The sequence below is a fragment of the Labrus mixtus genome, chromosome 20, assembly GCF_963584025.1.
Source record: "Labrus mixtus chromosome 20, fLabMix1.1, whole genome shotgun sequence".
NCBI lineage: Eukaryota > Metazoa > Chordata > Actinopteri > Labriformes > Labridae > Labrus > Labrus mixtus.
In genome coordinates, this window is record NC_083631.1 from 10,565,925 (window position 1) to 10,587,107 (window position 21,183).

At 40.4% G+C, this 21,183-nt stretch overlaps 1 protein-coding gene across 1 annotated transcript in view; it reads right to left on the reverse strand.

Moving 5' to 3' along the window:
- smg1 (SMG1 nonsense mediated mRNA decay associated PI3K related kinase) overlaps positions 1-21,183 on the reverse strand; it is a 76,057-nt gene that overhangs the window by 45,475 nt on the left and 9,399 nt on the right. The window contains exons 5-24 of the mRNA XM_061027178.1: positions 20,054-20,112; positions 19,189-19,402; positions 15,957-16,082; positions 12,702-12,774; positions 12,477-12,574; positions 10,828-11,001; positions 10,107-10,328; positions 9,667-9,768; positions 8,757-9,047; positions 6,126-6,256; positions 3,612-3,773; positions 3,352-3,470; positions 3,120-3,207; positions 2,894-2,995; positions 2,447-2,587; positions 1,754-1,980; positions 1,268-1,467; positions 960-1,121; positions 564-718; positions 323-456 (exon numbers count right to left, since the gene is read on the reverse strand). Coding sequence (XP_060883161.1) covers positions 323-456; positions 564-718; positions 960-1,121; positions 1,268-1,467; positions 1,754-1,980; positions 2,447-2,587; positions 2,894-2,995; positions 3,120-3,207; positions 3,352-3,470; positions 3,612-3,773; positions 6,126-6,256; positions 8,757-9,047; positions 9,667-9,768; positions 10,107-10,328; positions 10,828-11,001; positions 12,477-12,574; positions 12,702-12,774; positions 15,957-16,082; positions 19,189-19,402; positions 20,054-20,112 — 2,980 coding nt within the window. The remainder of the gene's footprint in view (positions 1-322; positions 457-563; positions 719-959; positions 1,122-1,267; positions 1,468-1,753; positions 1,981-2,446; positions 2,588-2,893; positions 2,996-3,119; positions 3,208-3,351; positions 3,471-3,611; positions 3,774-6,125; positions 6,257-8,756; positions 9,048-9,666; positions 9,769-10,106; positions 10,329-10,827; positions 11,002-12,476; positions 12,575-12,701; positions 12,775-15,956; positions 16,083-19,188; positions 19,403-20,053; positions 20,113-21,183) is intronic.

Sequence of the window (21,183 nt, forward strand, 5' to 3'; positions counted from 1 at the left end):
GGCTATACATTTTTAACATGTGATGTAACCATCAATTTGTGTGTACAATTACATTTTGTGTTCTATATTTTTCCACATACCGTATGTGGAAATTTGAAAGATCAATAAAAAATATAGATCAAAACAATTTTAACAACAACATTACCGTTGCTAAAATTGCTTTTATTATCATAGTTCTTTTTTATACTCAGTTAATCAGGTTTATCTTTGAGTCAAATGTAACACACGGGTCATATATTTCAATTTAGACAGGACAGGATTGCAGTGCAAATACAGGAGGTTCCAGTCTAGTTAACTTCATGGAGACAATGATGCTGGTTACCGTTGCTGGTGTGTTTGGGACTACTTGTGTTGCTGGAGAATTTGAGCAGACAATATTCAGGACTTTTGATGCTGCAGTCCATCCCTGTAACTGCTGATAGCTGATCCTGATACTCCATAGATGCCTTCTCAAACCTACACACAAACACTATTTAGTACAGTACAACAAATTAAATGAACCAAAGACACAAAGAGTATTCTGCTGAATTGTGAGGATGTCTGGAATAAGATGTGCTGCTAACCGTCCCTCAGCTTGTAGTGCAACTGATGACAGCCAGCTTAGACTCCTGCCAGTAGTAAGGAGACTCCAGGCTGACAGGCCCTGGATGGCTTCAGGACAGCGCAGTTCACACAAAGCCTCCACCAGCAATGTCAAAGGAACCTCCAGCTCAGGACCCTGCCATAACCATAAAACACACTGTCTAAAAAAAACCATACTGTTCAATCACAAAATACTTGTATGTTATTAAGAAAATCCACCATTAAAGAGCAAACAGAGCTTCAAGCCTCTTTATTTTGCTTTCTAAAATGTAGCAGCTATTCATCAAAATGTCTGTGTACAAATCTGCTGAATAAACATTTAAACAAAGTGCCTAGGCTACTCATCAGGTTAAATTGAACAGAGTATTTGCACTAACCTGGGTGCTGCTGTTCTTGATCTCTGAAAGCAGGTCGAATCCATGACGAATGGTAACTGCAGGTTGGCCAGAGAGAAGACCAACCCTCATCAGTGCCAGGCGGATCCTTGTCAGCCAGTCTTGGCATGTTTGCCGGTTGGTGTAGAAGAATGTCCTGATGCCCTTAGACACAAACAAGAAAGGGATTTTCATATTCACTCAACCAATGACCTTGCTAAAATATTTACAGCTATTGAAACTGTGTTCACTAATCACTATTTCAAACCTATAAATCATAAACCAGCCTAGAGATAATTTAATTTGCACACCTTTGGTGGAGCAGTGAGAGCATTTGCACAGCCCTCATAGGCATTGTACATGAGTTTTTCCAGGTTCTCCAGGTACTGAAGAAGCAGAGCAAGACGAAGTTGGTTAGAATGGTGACCATCCCCATCACCCCCAGCACCAGCCCAAGCGCCAACATCCTGTTCTGCGTTCAGACTGTGGGCAGCCAGACTCCGGATCATACCTGCAAGACAGGCATACAGAGAAAAAAAATAATGGAAGGTTAGAGAGCACTGTTATACTACAGGTTAAGCCGCTGACCCAAAACTGCTATGTCCGTGGATTGTGTCAAAAAGGGGGGTAATTGCTGCATGTCATGCAAATGCATTTTGAGATGCCCCATACAGATGCAAGGGATATGTCGACTTTGTACATGATTTACTCTAATGTTTGTCAGCATAAACTGCTGAAGTATCAATCAAATCAAATTAAACTCTCTGTAAACAATTAACTGGATCTAGTCTTTTCACCTTCAATGGTCTGGAAGGTGTCTTGGGCTCGGCCCAGTGGTGTTCTGAGTTTGGACATTACAGTGAACTGTGCAGCCTCCCACACTGCCCACTGCCACAGAACTGTCTCCGTTTTCAACAGGGCATGTGGTACTACATTCTGCCTGTTGCCATCAACACCTCCTCGGCCGTTCCGTTTCTCCAGCCGCTGGCAGCTGTAGTATAGACGCTCCAACCAGGGATCCTTGCTGTGGACACAGAACTGTGAAGCTTAGGAGGTCATCTTACAGTAAGACAAAGCACAGAGAATCGAACACCTTATGGTATAAATTCACAGCATGAATAACATCCTGCTATAATTCACAAACCATTAATTAGTGTGCATAATCAAAACTGACCAAAATAGGTAAAACGACAGTAAAAAAAGTGTTTTATAAAAGAACTAAGATCCTGCTAAATGTTAAAAAAATCTATGGTTGTGGGGGAAAGGCTATAAAATTGAAAGTTTATTAATAGTATTATTCCTTCTACCTACCTGTTCTGCCCATTGTCACAATGTAAAGTACCAATATGCAAACAAGTAGAGAGCTACCATGTTCACACATGCATGCAATACAAATGCAGTCTTTATCAATCTATCCTTGTTGCTGTCCGATCCAAAATATGGTAACAAAGTTTGTTTGCAACAGATAACTTGGCTACAGTGACAGTTACCCTCCGCGGTGCAGGACTCCATATAAGATAAAGCTGATGAGATCGCTGAAGTCCTGGGGGTGGAATGTGCTGCTTGATGCTCTGCTCATATGGTTGCGGATAGCCATTGACATCTCCCTCATCTTATGGTGGCTGTGATTACTGGAGACGAGACAAAAAAAAAGGAGAGGCTTGAAATGAATAACGCTTTGTTGGGAACTACTGATCTAGAGCATAGAGCGTCGGTCAAACAAGAGAAAATATTGTAACATTAAATTACTAATTGAAAATTATCACCCATCCTGCTTTCATTTCATTATACTACCAGACTGCTATATATTACTCTATATTAATAAGAGTTCAGTACGGCTATTCCAAATTGAAAGTGTCATATAAAGGTACATGCAATAACCAGACAGATCCATTTTATTCTTGATGCCCTACAGAGGTAGGTGGAAGAAGTCTCACCTCAAAGCTACATCAAGGGGGATCATCCTGAGCAGCTTGCCATAAGCCTGCCTCACCCTCACTGCCGAGTGGACCAGCTGGACTCTGCACACATCCACACACCTTTTGGAAAGCCCCAACAGACACACAGTGTAGAATGGATTTTTAAAAAAAGAACTACCTACAAATCACATTTATAAACTTTCATAAAATGGTTTAAGTTTTTGGGTGGTGGTGTTATGTTCACCTCTGCAACAGCTCAGTGGACAGTGATGAAGACAGAACCTGTAAGCTGTGGCAAGTCTGAAGGCAGATACTTTGATCTTCATTCAGAGCTACAATGTGAAAACAAGGAAAGACTTTCAACAGCAGTAGTGATGAAGAACTGATTAACACAAAACAATCCCGTGGCCTGCACAGCCAGTGAAAAACACAAGATACAATTTTCTTTGTTAGAAATAGTCAGCAGGTTAGCTCACCATTAGCCAGCAGGCCCCTGCAAAACTTGTGGAAGGAGGGCAGGGAGAAGAGAGGACAGTAGGTGTCTGACTTCTTCATCAGCACAGAGATTTCCTGAGCCCAGGTCAGCAGCAGTCTCCTGACAGACAAAAAAATATTTTGTGAGCTAGATAGCAGGCTTACTTTGTCTTTTGGCACCTGATTATCCAACAGTATTTACTGTTATAAAAAGGTGTGTGTGTGTGTGTGTGTCAAAGAAAGGGAAAGGGTCAAAAATAACCTGGCCTCGTAGTACAGGTGCTCCTTAACCAGAAGACCTCCCAGAAGGCTTAAGAGTGTGCTGAAATGTTTCTTAGTTGCTGTGGTCACAGTGCTGATGACAGCGCCATCAAACAAGGAGGGAGACGATGACGACAGACTGGATGATATGAAGTGATCATGTCTAGAAAAACAGAAGACATGTCATTTAGAGAGGCAACTGGAAAGCATCAAGAAAATGTTCAACACTGTTATTCAGTGCCTTTCCTAAGTAACGACTTTTAATGTGACCAATTAAAGACTTCTGCTGACAGATTTCATGTCATAAAGTGTTTGGTTACTTGATGATGTTCTTATTTGGGCCCGAGCACCAACCTCTGAGCGAGGACCCTATTGGAATACAAATTATTTTTATTATTCTACTGCACTTTCAACACATTTTTTGGGGGCCTGAACGTGAGTGAAAACCTAAAGCCTAAAATTCAGCCTCGCGAGAAATTTACACATGGAAGTGGTTTGGTTTTGTACATCGCAAAATGGCTCCACAGCGCCTCCAAACGTCGGCCTGGGCACTGCGCTTAACCTACAAGCACCAAAAGTGGAGAGCAAATGTATCTTGGTGGGACAAACAAAAAGTTACATTTCAAAACAAGACGAATTTGCACTACCTACTTAAACAAACCTGCCCGAGGGCGTTTATCTGATCAATGCCAACTCAAGTGTCAAGAACATAGAGCAGTCACTTAAAGAATTCACAACATAACACGAACACACATTCGAAAAGTCGAAAAACAGCCCTTTCTTTGTTTATTTTCCATGAACGTGTAGAACACAAAATATTTCCAAGAGCGCTTCTCAGATGTTTTGGTGTTGTGATTGTCCGCTCAGGATGTCTTTCCTCGCATGTGCGAGGGGCGGCTGTGGCTCAGTTGGTAGAGTCGTCGCCTCTCAACCGGAAGGTCGAGGGTTTGATCCCCAGCTGGGCAACATGTCCGATGTGTCCTTGGGCAAGACACTTGCTCCCGCTGCTTCGGTGGCGGTGTATGAATGGATTAGTTACTTCTGATGGATGATATTACATAGCGATCACTACCATCAGTGTGTGAAAACGTGTGAATGGGTGGGTGTGACATGCAGTGTAAAAGCACTTTGAGTAGTCGGAAGACTAGAAAAGCGCTATATAAGCTCAAGTCCATTTACCATGTGTCTTCCATTTCAATCATTAAAAAAGACATTACTGTCTTCATTTACTGAGGTCAATAGTGCATGTAATGGTCAAGTGACACAGAGCACTCTCTGTTGGATATACCATATAACTATATCAGACAGCATGTTGCCCTGATAAACTGTATATTTTGAATATGAATGGTTCATTACAGTTTGAATGTAAACTTTACCCCCCAGGTTCAAATGAATGTTCAAGTTCAAATATGACAGCCCTACTAGAGAACAAGAGGTCAATTATGGGAACACAAAAGTCATAAACATACTATAATGTTTACCCGTTCTCTTTGCCCCTGTATTGCTCTTCATCTAACTCTGTATGTCTCTTCAACTCCTTGCCTCTGTAATCTCTACTTATGGATTCTACATAAAAATTTAGAATCTGCACCACGGGTTTATTGTTTTTTTATTTGGATCTCCATTAGCCACTACCTAAGTAGAGACTACTCTTCCTGGGGTCCACTAGGGTCTGGATTTAAAGTGTTTACGTTTGTAGTAGCCTATAATTATATATTATATTCTGAGGTGTGCCCATCACGGAATGGTACATGTACTGCAATCCGCAGGGGAGGGGGCCCTGAGACATTCGTTAAGATGAATAAGGCATTCTTCTGATGCCATTTTTTGTGAATTTTTAGAAAAACAATTACCGTAAAATCCGGTGTACAAGTCGCACCGGTGCTACATCAAACGCGCTTACTAATCATAGCATAGAGGGCTATGTGTATATTCAGTGACTGACCTAATCCAATCCTCGTAAAAAATATCGTAATCAACCATGTTTAATGTATATGTAAAATATAGTGTAACTTCAGTTAGCTCGCTCTGCTAACACAGAAGCAGCCATGTTGTTTAACTCAATCAGAGGTCGAATATGCGATCAGTTGACATGTAAGGGCCAATGAGAAACCACTACAGCCTGAAGCAGAGCTACAGCACAGAGATACGAAAGATAAACTTTCAATGGATGGGGGGAAAGGGAATATATATAGCCTATTAAAAGATCGATCTTTGGATTTTATGAATCGATATCAGATCATTAATATGAGAATCAATTTAAATCAGAAAATGGATTTTTTTTTTAACCCAGTCCTAAACAGTTCATTACCCCCTTCTTAAAAAATGTGCTTTTATGTATATCCATGATTTGTGTGTGTCACCCTTTTAGGTCGGAAAATCCGGAATTCTGGATAAATCTGGAACAATCACAACCCTGGTATGATAAAGAAAGTGCATGTGCAAAAGAATGATTTAAAGCAACTTGATCAGCAGTGAACAGCTGGTTGTTGCTCACAGTCTAGCTGTGTCTTACCTGGTACAGTGGGAGTACAGGGTGAAGAGTACAGCATACTGGATGGCAGGGAAATGGACTGCTATCTCAGAGTGGACCAGCATCAGATTGTGACTGAGGAGGGCGAAGACAGTAGGAGACAGCGCCCACATCTAAAAACAGAAAGAAAATTCTTAACATAACCATGAACATAAACAGCAGGTCATCTATTTTCAGTGTAAATATTAAGAAATCCACGTATAGCTCCTAAATCAGATTCTTTCACATTGTGAAGTGGTTGTAACTTCCCTAGCCTTGGTCAATGACAAAACCGGTACTAAACCTCTAGGTTCCAAATCCTTAAAAACTGTTTGATTTTATGAGATGATGTTGGCAAATTTGCTCTATTTTAATTGCATGTTGTGCTGTTTTCCTAAGGTAGTATCAGGCCTTCAACCGGCGCTCTGTAAGCGCTGGATGAGTGAGTGAGTGAGTGAGTGAGTAAGGAAAAAAAGCAAGAGATTAAGACACCATGTAAAACTGAATCTGAAAAATGTTCACACTTTTCTCAGCCTGTAGCCAGGTTAGCGCCATTGAGCCATGTTTTTACTATAGCCTTCAGCAGTTATGGCTTCATGAGCTTCTTTAATAATAACCTCCAAAAGATTTGAGACATAATTAGCTATCCAATACCACTAATTGGTGCGGATCCATCCAGATTGGAACCATGGAAACAGCTCTAAAAGCTCATATTTATACCTAGAGTGCGATTCACCAACAGACCCTCCTGGTTTATATTCAAAGGTCTCTGTGTCAGCCTATCTTACAGACATATTTCAATTAAGCTGCTGAAGGAGCTATTCCCCTTAGTTAGAGCTTCTTTATTAGGGATGACCAATATGTCTTAATTGACAGCAGTGTTTCCCCTACCATTATATTATCTATATAGCGCCAGATCACAACAGAAGTCATAAGGATACCTTTCCTATAGAACAGGTCTATACCTCCTCCTTTTATTAAACAAACTTAATAGCCTTATGTTATTTATCTTATTTACACGACGGCATGTCATTTCTGTCTCTACATGGTCGCACGTTTACAATTCTCCTCTGCTCTCTGTGTCGCGCACGGCGGAGTTTCGCACACACACAAAGACACTTGCGCGCACACAGGTGAGCACACTCTCACCAGCGGAGGCCTGGGTGTGTGTGTGGTTGTGTCTGACGGACGCTCACGCAATAATAAAAAGTCCGTAAGAAGCAACAGAAAATAAAGCAGTCTGCTTAGTTGACTTCGGACTTTTCTGGGCATGTCTCTCTCTGCCTTTACTCAGGGGGATGCGCTGTTAGCATGCTGCATTCAGGGGTGCTCAGAAACGGGAGTTGCAGGAACAACTCGCAGGACCCCAATTTTTCCCAAACCGACAGGGTGAAAGAAACAGTTATCTGCAGAGTTAGCACGTCATGTCCAAGGTATTAACAAGCCTCTCCACTCGAAGCTCACCTGTTGTGATAACGGAAACGAGAATTAAACTACCTAATGAAACGAAAGGAGGCAATGATATCAGCGATGTCCAGACCTCGGTTGATATAAACATGGTTATGAACAGTAGGCGACAATCATTTATTTCCATGCATTAGATTTCCGTGCGTGCTGCTTGAATGAGGCCTAATTTCAGCCAGCAGCTCTTTCTCCTCCCGTTCAGTGTTTAGCAGGCAGGTGAGAGTGAGTAACCATGGTGACTGTCTGTCAATCAACGATGTTCCACCCCCACCATGAATAAAACTTTTCTTTCAGTAAAACTTACTTTGACCATGTATTCACATTCTGATTTATGTTTTTAAATGAATGCATCACTGTATGAAAATGTACCTGGTGAACACTAAAATAGATGTAAAGACACAAAAAGAGGACAATACTAAATCATTATTGTAAAGTGGTGCAGAAAACCCTCAAAATGTGCATAAAATATTACCAGAATGCATGGAAAGAAAATTCTGCTGGTTAAAATGTTCTGGGGGAGACCTTCGGACCCCCCAACAAAGACGTTTGAACTGGTAAGTAACTTGCAAAATTTTCTTTATGATCAGTATGAAAAAAAAAATCGTGATAAAATCTTGATACTGCAATAAAAAAATGTGATATTTTTCCCCTATTGGCCACCACAACTTTCATAGAGGTTCAGTTGAGAGACAACCAACTCTACCACTTTCAGGGGCAGCTGTGGCTCAGTGGCAGAGTCTCAGAGTCATTCATCTCTCAACCGGAAGGTCACGGGGTTGATCCCCAGCTCCTGCAGTCACATGTCCGATGTGTCCTTGGGCAAGAGACTTAACCCCAGGTTGCTCCCACTGCTTCTCCAGTAGTGTATACATGTTAATGAAAGGGACTAGGTAATACTGATGGACACTTTACATTGAAACATCTGCCATCAGTGTGTAAATGGATGTGGATGGTTAGGTGTGACCTGTGGTGTAAAAGACTAGAAAAGCTCAAGTCCATTTACCATTTACCCTACATGGCATCAGCCTGGTGACCAGCACCACTGTTGTGAATCTGGGAGATCTATATTTAATCAGGATACATCCTCCAACTCCCACATGAAACAAATTTCAAGGACAGCTATTTTTCACTTTTGCAATATTGGTTGAGAAAAACAGCACTAAAACTCACCCCAATAAGAGAATTCTTTGTATTTCCGATGGTGGTGAGGGTGCTGAGGTTGAAGATAAGGATGAACTGGGCAATCTCCGGGGGCTGGGTGATGGAGGCAAAAGCAGGGTGCTCAATGCTGGGGCAAGTGGCAGGGGGTACCAGGGCCCTACCAGTGGGTTCCAGGGTTGCCATCAGGCTGGACAAGGCACACATTATCTCACCCAATACCATTTTATAAGCTGCCTCCAGTGTTGGGATGTTTTTCAGGCTTAGTAGTGCTTGGTACACGCAATGAACAGCTGACATCACCTGTAGAGCGCAAGACAAGCACACACACCGGACGAGTTTAAGTAATCTACTCAAGCAAAATCAAGAAGACAAAATTATAATTTTATCAAATTTAAAAAAAATAACCATGGAAGATACATTTTTATAGGTTATTATTTAACATCACTTATGTGCCAGGGAAACAAAAATATCTTATTCCTGACCCTGAGTGAGCACAATCCACTAACTATTGGGGATGTGGCTGCATTCAGGCTTAACCAATCATATTAAATAATAGTCAGTACACACCTGTCATCAATTCAATAAATCGATTAACCGCAAATAAGATTAAGCTGTTCTGGTAGGACATTCATGACATTTACTGAGCTGCATCTTATAGCAAAGTCAAGATCTTAACCAAGCACCAGCGGGATCTCATTGTTGAAAGGTATCAATCAGAACAAAGGCACATTATTTAGTTTTCATTAATTATTTTTCCCATCAAGATTTATTTCAATGGAATTTCACAGGTAACACTAAAGGTGGAAACATTTTAAAATGATCTTACATTGTCTAATTTTCCTACATCACAAAAACTAACATTTTAACCAAGTTGTGAAGAGTTTTTATATCCACTATACTCAAACACACACATGCATACCTCTTTCTCTCGATGGAAGCGCAGCTTCAGTAGCTGGGAGTCTGGTGCCAACAGTTTCTCAACAAAGGACACAGGCAGCTTAGTGTTGATCTGGTCAACAATCTGAAAGTAAAGTCAAGAAAAATCAATTATTACTACAAAAAAACAACTCCACAGTTACATCTCCCTTAAAAAATAACTTCTTCACATAAGACCCAAGAAAATGCTTTCAAACTCTATGTAATGCTTAAAGCTTAAACTATAGTCTTAACTAAATGTATATACAGATAATTAAAGTGACAATTACAGTACAAGGACCTTTTTCTCCTTCACTCTAAGTGTGTAATTATATTCACCCAATATATCTAGTTTTCTTAATGTGCACAAAGATAACTTTGATATAGACCTGTTGAAACAAACAGCATGTGTGATACTACTCTTTAAGTTCAAAATTAAGGTACCAGAGTGAGAAGGCTAAGCACGGCGAGATTGTAGTCAGAACCGCATGCCCGGCAGCAGTCCAGTTGGTCAAGGCCATAGGCTAAGACAGCCTCCATAAGCTGACCACAGGGCTCAACACTAGCCAGCAACACACCCACACACTCATTTCCGGCTGTTAGAACAGCCTCAGAGAATTGGACCTGTTTGGCTGTGGTGACACAAGCCAGGACCCGGTTCAGAACCTGAAAAGAAAAAAAAAACAGAGGTTAAAGAAATTAAAGCGCCAGAGCAGTAGATTTTTACTTGCTTTAACTTACAGTTGTACTTGACATGTAATCATTGTTTTAATATTTGATAAATGTAAATTGTTCAGCCTGTGAATGATAACAAAAAGCATCATTTAGAATTGGGCTAGTCAATTTGCTATACATAATTGTATACTTTTAAACTTTAAAACTTAATTTTCTCTGTATTTCTCGAGTCTTACTACTGCTTGTATTATTATTATTATCCTTGGCGGATTCTTAGGTAAGAAATTCCATTTAAGTGCTCCCCAGAACTATTTCCTTGCTGAACTTAAGTGGATATAAGTAACAGAAATAAAGAATATGGCTAATGAACCGCACAAATCTTAAAGGTTGGAAGATGTTATTTTCCAACACAGAATGCTAGAGCCTCATATATTGCATCATCTTACATTATATTAACACTGTTCAACCATCAGGTAGGTGGGGTTCTTACATCATTGACATAGACCTCAGTAATGGGTGGTCCTCTGAAGGGGTTGAATCGCTCTCCAATGCTGCGCACCACTGTACCGAAAACCCTCAGCAGAGCTGCCAGCTTGGGCAAAGATACTGAGGGAGGGGGGATGTCTTCGTCCACCACCTCCCCAGACACAACATGATTCAGATCCTGAAAAAATAAGACACAGTCAGTTTCTTAAAATACAACTTTATAAGCTCTAAGTAAACAGATATCATTTGGAGAAGGTAGCATCTTTTTAACAAGAATTCTTGCTGCTACTACTGGGCGGCAGTTGCTCAGTCTGTAGGGACTTGGGTTGGGAATCGGAGGGTCGCCGGCTCAAGTCCCGGCTCAGACCAAGTCCGGAAACTGACTGGCCTTGTAGCTGGAGAGGTGCCAGTCCACTTCCTGAACACTGCCGAGCATCTAACCCCCCCACCAGCTCAGAAGCGCCCACTGTGGGCAGCCCCCTCACTCTGAGACCTCTCCATTAGTGCAGGTCCATAGGATCCTCTTTGTGTATTTCTGCCTATGTTTGTGTAACATGTTCACTAGACAGAGTGTAAAAACGAATTTCCCCTCACGGGATCAATAAAGTATAAATTATCATTATAAAGCCCTGGAAACCCGATTCTGAAAAAGCTTCTAACTTTGATATTTATGATCTTATGTGCATATCCCACCCAATCCACATGTGGTGGATTTGGAGAAACAGAGGGCTGCTTTGATGAGCTGTGCCAGAGTCCTGCAAAGCACTCCCGCATCTGCTATCCTTTTTACCCCAGATTTGTCAGGAAAGCACCAGACTTTGGCAAACAGTTTCATCTAACACATGGAGCGGTGTCCTGCTTGCCTGCACTTCAGCCTCTCTGTCTGCTCACTGAACACCAACAGTACAGGTAGAATCATGCTGCCCACCTCCAGTAGTCACTTGAATTTAAGTTTGTATTCAAACAAATCAGCACTCCACAAAGTTTTTTTTTATCAAAACAGTATATTACTGTTCTCTTTTGACATAATGAGGGACAACATTTTTTAAAAAGTGGCACTGCTAGCTCCGTTAGCATGGCTGGATATCTCAGGATGCTTATAGTAGAGTTGGACAGTTGCATTATACAATGATTGGGGGCAAATTTTGATTGACATATGTGAGTTGCCACACCCACACAGTCCTGCAAATAAGCTGTTTTTGAACAAAGTTTTGTAATAGTAATGAATGTTTATTTTCACTCAGATTGTTGTGGAGCTCAATGATACACACAATTCTGATATCACATACAGATTTTTAATATTTCAAGTCAGGTTGCTCGTTTGTGTGAAACTCTGTTAATTGTGCTGCTGCCTGTCTTGGCCAGGACATTCTTGAAAAATAGATTTTTTTTATACTCAACAAGTTTCTTTCCTGGTTAAATAAATAAAGAGGCATTAAGATCCCCCTCTATACAACTTTCAACACAAATAATGACTTGCTGCCCACTCTGCCAAACATATCCCTGATTAATCATAATTTTCAAAGGATAAAAACACAGGAAGAGTCATCCACCTAAAAAAATCTTTTAAAATATTTGTTGTGTGTTAATTGGCATCAGACCATGGACCTGGAGAAAATCAGTGGGGCCTTTAACAGTGTAGAATAACTTTACCTCTGCATATGCCTCCATATCCTCCAAGAACTGTCCCAGCAGGGTGGTTGAGAAGGTCAGATCTGCCACCCAGAACTGTTCCAGACTCTGTAACCAGTCTAAATACAAAAAGGAAGAACAGAGTGGAAGAAAGGCACTGATTAATAGTTAAATGTATCAATGGTATCAATCCATGCAATTTTTAAATCTTTAACAATACGTGATAAAAAATTAAATCCAACCTACATGAAACTTGCTGAGTGACTGAATGCTTCTGTGTGTGGTCAATGTGCCAGCCCACCAAGATGTCCACTGTGTCCTGTGGAAAAACAAAACACAATCGAAGGATCTGGAGTTAGCCAAAGCGCTTCAGAATGGCTGGACAGCTCTGCAAATGTTAAAATGTTTTTAATCTGATTAAATGATTGGATTCCACCTGTGGCAAATTCAGTTGACTGGACATGATTTGGAAACCTGTATATACACACACAGTTGACAGTGCATGTCAGAGCAAAAACCAAGCCATGAAGTCCAAGGCGTGTTCTGTAGACCTCCAAGACAGGATTGTATCGAGGCACAGAAAATATCTGCAGCATTGAAGGGCCCAATGAGCACAGTGGTCTCCATCATCCTTAAATTGAAAAAGTTTAGAACCAACAGGACACCTCCTAAAGCTGGCCGCCCAGCCAAGATGAGCGAGCGGGGGAGAAAGGCCTTAGTCAGGGAGTTGACCAAGAACCTGATGGTCACTGACAGAGCTCCAGCGTTTCTCTGTGGAGAGGGGAGAACCTTCCAGAAGGACAACCATCTCTACAGCACTCCACCAATCAGGCCTGTATGGTAGAGTGGCCAGGCGGAGGCCACTCTTCAGTAAAAAGGCACATGACAGCCCGCCTGGAGTTTGCCAAAAGGCACCTGAAGGACTCTCAGACCATGAGAAACAAAATTCTCTGGTCTGATGAAACATAGATTGAAGTCTTTGGCCTGAATGCCAAGCGTCTGGAGGAAACCAGGCACCGCTCATCACCTGGCCAATACTATCCCTACAGTGAAGCATGGTGGTGGCAGCATCATGCTGTGGAGATGTTTTTCACAGCAGGAACTGGGAGACTAGTCCGGATCGAGGGAAAGATGAATGTAGCAATGTACAGAGAAATCCTTGATGAAAACCTGCTCCAGAGCACTCTGGACCTCTGACTGGGGCGAAGGTTAATCTTTCAACAGGACAACGACCCTAAGCATACAGCCAAGATAACAAAAGGAGTGGCTACTGGACAACTCTGTGAATGTCATAGAGTGACCCAGCCAGAGCCCAGACTCGAACATCTCAGGAGAGATCTGAAAATGACTTAATGAGAATGTGCACTGACGCTCCCCATCCAACCTGATGGAGCTTGAGAGGTCCTGCAAAGAAGAAGGGGAGAAACTGCCCAAAAATAGGTGTGCCAAGCTTGTAGCATCATACTCAAAAATACTTGAGGCTGTAATTGGTGCTTTAGCAAAGTATTGAGCAAAGGCTGTCAATACTTATGTACAGGTTGTATTTTCGTTCTTTATTTTGAATAAGTTTTTCACTTTTTCATTATGGGGTATTGTGTGTAAAATTTTGAGGAAAAAAATTAATGTTATCCATTTTGGAATAAGGCTGTAACATAACAAAAATGTGGAACGAGTGAAGTGCTGTGAATACTTCTGGATGCACTGTACACCACTGTCATAATCAGACCACTTTTTTAGCGTCTGTGTAAACAGTGAAGTTGGAATCTCCAATTGATATGATTTTACTTGTATTGAAGATCCATAAAGCTGGGTTGGTAAATTTCTCCAAATACACTTTTTAAGAATTTGGTTGAAAATGTCTTTAGGTCCTGACAGAAATGAATAATTCATGTGCTCTGAAAAAGGAACCAAGAAAATCTGTCTGTAGCAGTTGTATGCATGTTAAAACTTCCACCAATGTGATGAACCAACCGTGCCTCCATGTCTCCCTGCCCGTTATCTACTCCTTGCGTGCACTAGCCCAAACTCAAAGCGCGCCATCAATGACAAAGTTCAGACTGTGAGTTTATTTACCTCTGAATGAGACATGAGAGGACCTAGTCTCTACACAATGCAAGTGTTGAGCTGAAGCCCGCTTCTGGAGCAACGGCGCTCGTGCATGCAAGTGAGGGGCGTGGCTTTTGAGGGAGCACAGAGGGGAGGGGGTGGGAGTTGACAGAGCACTGAGGGAATGCTAGTCATTCATGCTAGTTTGTCAAATTACTAACCCTGCCTTTAAGAACATATAAAGATAGCTAATTAGTGCTGATTTGACGATTTGAACAATGATGAAATTGTGATTAAACTGGACAATATTGCAATATAATAAATGGTATTACGAGTCTACTTGCTTGGTTATCAAGACATATGCAGTCTCAGGTGTTGATACAAATTGGTTGTGTTGCCACTCAACGAAGTGATTTTAACCTAGTAAGTTTCGCACAGAACTTTCTTTCAACATCGCTGCACCTGAATCAAAAATATTCCCATATAGCAGCTATGTGTTATTTTTCGCCTACAGTTCAGCTTTGGTTTGCTCTTCTTGCTACTGCTTGTTGGCATCCACATCAGTCACTCTGCGCAATGGATAGTTATGTGACGACACAAACATGCACTCCTCGAACACACGCGCACAAATTCCAAACAATCAGACAAGAGGTTGTAATCAGGAAAATAAACTTTTTGACTCACCGACAAAAGGTGGCGAGAAGATTAGAACAAATTCAAAGGCAAAGCATAATTTTCAATACATCTTTAACATGTGTTTTCAGTACATTTATTGAGTTAATAAGGTATTATGTTCCATTGGATCAGATCACGGACTTAAGTCACAGATCATTTTATCAGATCAGAAAATTGAGAAATATAAAACAATCTGCTCGTATACATTTTCTTTAAAAGCAGTAGTGCCCACTCCACCCTTGCTACCGTCTGAAACTGCCCCTGCATTAAAACATTACATACTCAAAAATAATCATACTCTGTGACAGAGCAGGCAGCGGGATAATGTTAGGATCATTGAGTAACTGATTGTTGATAAATGCTATCATGGTGAGAGTGAATGGAGAACCAACAGTGTGTTCCTAACCATAAAGACTTAGTCCACATGGCTCACAGACTCATTTCTCTTGCAGTGAGTGTAAACAGGTTCGCGTGGTGGCTGGCGTTCCTTTATGTGCTCATTACTGTATGTTGTTTTTATACATGACTATTATTGCACAAAAGTTAACCGCCCTCTGAACATTTCTCAACAAAAAGAAAATCTACCTGCAACTTGGACCCAGGTTGTAAGTTTTAGAGAGACACACACATTTATGTAAATCGCATATCTCAGCTTTTTCTGTTACGTTATCCAAAATTCTCACATTCCGCGATTCCGATAGCAAATCGGTTCATTGCGCAGCACGACTCTAAATGAAGAGGAGGAATAGCAAATAGAAAAATCATTGCTGAAACACTCACCCTGAAATTTGTGCTGAAGACATGTGGGTAGCATCGAGCGATCTGAAGAATACATTTTACACTTTGACAAAGCAGCTCTGGGGTGTCCACATTCTCCAAGATGGACTGCAGGTTACTCATCACCAGCTGAAACACAAAAAACAAGTTGTCCAAAAAACCATCCACTTTCTAGGGCCTTGCCCAAAAATATTCCATTAAACTGTTAGTTGATGGGAGGAGTCTTATCCCTGTCCATTACATTTAAGTGTCAACATAAACACTGCTACATTATCAGCAGCCTCGTCTGGAGGTTAGTTATCAAGATGCAGCAAAACCAGAAGAGAGCAGAATCATAGCAAGCAGCTGCAGAAACATATTGAAACCAAGGCAAGAGAAGCTTCAGTTTTGACATCAGAGGAGCGCTGCTAAATTTGTGCATTAACGAGAGGGACGTACAGAGATTGGACCTCTCTCGCTCGCTTTCTCCCGCGGTCGGCAATTTTAAGAATAAATTAAAACGGTCGGAAATATAGGCTACTTGAGCGAGATTGGGATTTTTTTAACGAATTACCATACCGCCCCACCCAGAGTTCAAAATAACAGTGCTTATCGCTGACTTGTCTTGATATCATTGTATTGTACTCATACTTAAAGTTGAGGATCTTTTGCATGGTTTGGGAATTGCTTCTTCGATAGGATGTCTCTAAATATCTCTGTGATTTCTTTTTTAAAAAAGCTTCAGGTTCAATGATATGACCTCTCATGACATAAAACATTTCCCACCACAGAGTAGAATATGAAACATCTGAGAGGTCATTAATTTTGAAGTATTGTGACATTTTTTCAGGCATACAATTATAGAGCTTCATTGTAAAGCAGAGAGGGGCGTAGCTGGCATGAAAACTGCGCCAAAAAGGATAACTGAAGTTTAGTGGTTACGACATTAGATATTAGTTTTGAGTATAATAAGAAATAATTGATACAAGAGTATGATTTTTTTTTCTCTCCAAAAAACACAAGTATTCTCTCTGTAGAATGCGGGACCTTCCATATTTCTATTAAAATTGTTGAAAGCAGCAGAAGCGTTTAGATGTTTAACATCCAAAACAGATTTGAAAAAAGGGAAAGCCGTTATAATTTAAAAGGAACACAGATCTTTAATAAACCGAGATTCAGAACCAAATTGAGGGAACGTTGTTTTACTGTGAAAGGAATCGGTTTATGGAACAATCTCAACAGAGACACTAAAGAATCAAAATCAAACATGATATTTAAAAGAAAAATGAAAGCCAGTTTGTTGAATAAATATGTGGAAATATGTCAGTGAGATACTGTTTTGTTTCGTGATGCTGTAACAAAACTTTATTGTGCTATACTTTGTACAGTGTATAATGAATTGGTAAGGAGGACTTACAGGGGGGCTGCCAGTGGCTGTGTTTGCCTGCAGCCAATTTAATTTAAATTGTTTTTGAATTAAGTGTTCTGTTTTGTTTTAATTAATGTTTTGTAAAAGAGGGGCAGATATTATAAGATTAATCTTCTCTCCGCTCCTTTTCATTCAAAATTTGAGATTTTATGTTTGTTTGTTTTTCTTAACTTTATTGTTTGTTTTTTTAATGAAATAAAATGTACAAAAAAAAATTAAAAATGTAAGTGTTCCCTTTGATGATTTTTAAGATGCAGATCAAGAATGACATTGTTGTCCCTAGTATACAATTTCCCCTTCTGTACAAGCATGATGTATATGAGGTTTTTAAGAACAGTGTTGCTATTTATGTTAAATTGAAAATGTACTATGCTGGAGTAGAGGTGGGCGATATGGGAAAAATATCACATCACAATTTTTTGTTGGGAAAAATCACGATTTTATCACAATTTTTTTTTCATACTGATCTTTAGACAAATTTGTAAGTTACTGACCAGTTCAACCAAACTTATTTCCCTGTATAATATTTTTAAATGCACAAAAACTGTGCTGACAAGTTTAATCTATTTGAAAAATATCTTTGTAGGAGGTCTGGAGGTCTCTCACCCAGAACATCTTTAGCAACAGAAATGTCTTTCCCTCAATTTGATCAATATTTATGAACAATTTGAAGGTTTTCCTCACCACTTTGAAATTATGATTTAGTTATGTGTCCTCTTTTTATGTTCATCAGGAACATTTCTATTTTAGCCCTGCAGAGTTCCTACAGCTGGAGCTTCATACAGGCTCTGCAGCGTTTGTTGTTTTTTATGACATCATTGGATTAACTTTAGTTTTGTTTATATATAATCAAACATAATACAGAATGTGTTCATTCTGTGACACATGATCAAAGTAAGTTTTACTGACAGAATAGTTTAATTCATAGAGGGGGCGGGACATCGTTGATTGACAGACAGACAGTCACCATGGTTACTCACTCTCACCTGCCTGCTACTGCACACAACGTGTAACGTCGTTTAGCCTAATCCCTATAAATTCGGTTATCACAGCAGGTGAGCTTCGGGTGGAGAAGCTTGATAGTAACTTTTAAAAAACTGAGAGAGAGCAGAAAACACACGGGGTTATATCTCCCATCACTAACTGTCTGAGCTCCGCTCTGTCTGACTCTCTGCAGGCTGTTAACGTCTCTCCGGCTCGTTAAACGGTTTCTTGTGTCGCTATCCGAGATGTAAACTTAACTGTGCACACTATGCGGATAAGTTAACTGTTGCTCAAGGTGTGTTAGTTAGGAAAAATACCAGAACAGTTGCATATAACCGGGATGGAGTTGTTTTTGCAGACTTTACTTTTTAGTTTTGTTTTCACCGCTGCGGAGCAAAAAAGGAGGGGGTGAGACGTGTCTGTGTCGGAGCATAAACTGCAGCATGATAGAATAAACACATTAGCCTGGTTCTACGATCTCTCTGCTTTGGCAGATCGTCAGCACGTTAAAATCCTTCACGATCTAAGATCGTTATATCGCCTGTCACTATGCTGGAGCATGTCATTTTAAAATCTTGGGAGAAGATCTTTAATGGAACTGAAGCCTCTATGGGTGTTTTTACTTATATTCTCCTGACCTGGCTGTTCACATATGCACCTCACAGCGGAAGACTATACCTGTCAGACGGGAGGGGGGGGGGCCTCCCGAGGTAAGACGTGGCGTAAAAAAAAAAAGAAGACTCGGAAGTAGTGGACTGAGCAACAGGGTCCGAGAATATTTACTGGAAATATGAGTTTTTCAGGAGCTTTTTGTGAGTGTTAAAGCCCTATATTAGTGTTTACCTGCATGACATGAGAGAAGGCCTTCCTTTCTCCAGCAGCCTCCAAAGCACGCTGTGCTGCAACCAGGTACAACAGCTTCACCTCGTCACGGCTGCTTGTAGTGAACTTAAGAAAGAGCCACTTGAAGATACGCTCAGCCTCATAGCTAAGCACTGTACAGAGGAGACCAAGGCAGGCTGCCGCATCCTGACGCAACTCCCACAGCAGCTTACTGCTACACGTCAACAACATAGACAACAAGGAGACCATATGTTAGAGACCACTCGGGAAATACAGGGATAAAAGCAAGATATTTTGAATAAAACACTAATGGGGTTGCCCTCTACGCCTTCTTCAACAATCAGACAGACTGATTGCCATGATGAAACAAATTTGGGTATAATCATTTAATGGCGTTACATGTTCAATATTGTCAAAGCTTATATAAGACAAAGAACGTGCCTATGTAGATCACTGCAAACAGAAACATTCATTTTTATTTTTTCTAAAGTTGTTGTCTCTGATGGCGGGTAAAAAATACATTTATTGAAATTATGCAGCTTTGAACAGCTGTACTCAGATTTTTAAAAGGGTTTGTTAAAATAAGAGTTCAGGAATATCTAACGGCCTACATTATTTTCTTTGTCTACCTCTTGGTTGTAGCTATGACTCAACATAAGGAACCTTTAATCTGCCTGCTTATTTTTATTCATCTCTATTCATGAGGTGCGATGATGATTGAATGTGGGTACTTACAGGGCAGAAAGGGAGATTTTGTATACGTTAACTTTTATTAAGGATTCCACACGTTCTTCTTATGAATTAGTTTAGATCTGAACTTACAAGTCCATAGTAAAGTAATCTAAGGCACACAGCTTTCCCTTACCTCTCGTTCAAAATGTCATTCAAGGTGCTGAGGATGTTGTCCATCTGTTTGACCAAGGTCTGTGCAAGAGAAATTACAGTATTAGGAGAGCAATGTGTTTGAATCCACTTCAACACATTATAATGTGAAATGATTTCATTACTGACACTTAACGAGTTTGTCAGGGGTCTCTGTCTATTTCCCAACCAATTAGAGAGCATTTTCTGCACCAACACACATTCTGGCCCACTGGTCTCTATCAATCAATCTTTATTTATAAAGCGCCAAAAGAGCAGGTAACCCAGCAGGCAAAAGAGCAGGTAACCCTCACATTGTTATATTATGTCGCAAAAGAGTAGGTAAAAGACCTTGTACTTATTTAGATAATACAGTTGCCGGTAGGGGTCAAAGGTTCGGCAACTGCTGAAATAACACACATTCAGAAAAATGAGCAGCATTTCCAGAAATGCTTCACATTCAAAAGCAAATGCAAATTCCTTAAACAAATGCCATGACTGAAGCACGCTGCACAGGGCCGGCCCGTGGCATAGGCAGTATAAGCTAATGAGTGAAGAAGAAAAGTTGAAGATAAGAAGTAACAAAAGCCCAGGGATGAAAAGAAGAGGAGGAGGAATGATCTGAAAAAGACACAGAGGTAACGTGCTACAAGGCTCAATTATTTATCTGTTGCAGTTAAGCTAGCTTGTTATGATTGGATGATAGTAACGTCCATGTTTCCTAATCATTAGCTCGGCTTAACATCAGTTATTTTAATGTACTTTTATTAGAAGTCCTCACTGAATAGATATCTGTGCATGGTGTATGTCTGGTTGTAAAGAAAACATTTGGGCTCACCTGAAAAACTATGCTGCGATTTCTGTACTGCTCTAAAGAGAAAATATACTAGATTATTTGAAAAGTGTGTTTTATTATCACCACTTATTCACAACTATGAAATACCATTTTCTAAATATATTTAAATGAACTCAGTACAGTTTAAATGCAGCAATGTAAAAAGGGGTTGATTGGTTGTTTCTAAGCCAAATAGCTATTTAACTATATCAATAGATTCTTTATAGCCTGTTTGGTCAGTGTACACTAACTTACAAGAGTTTGCATGACATGTTTATTTTTTTTCTCTGAGGAATGGT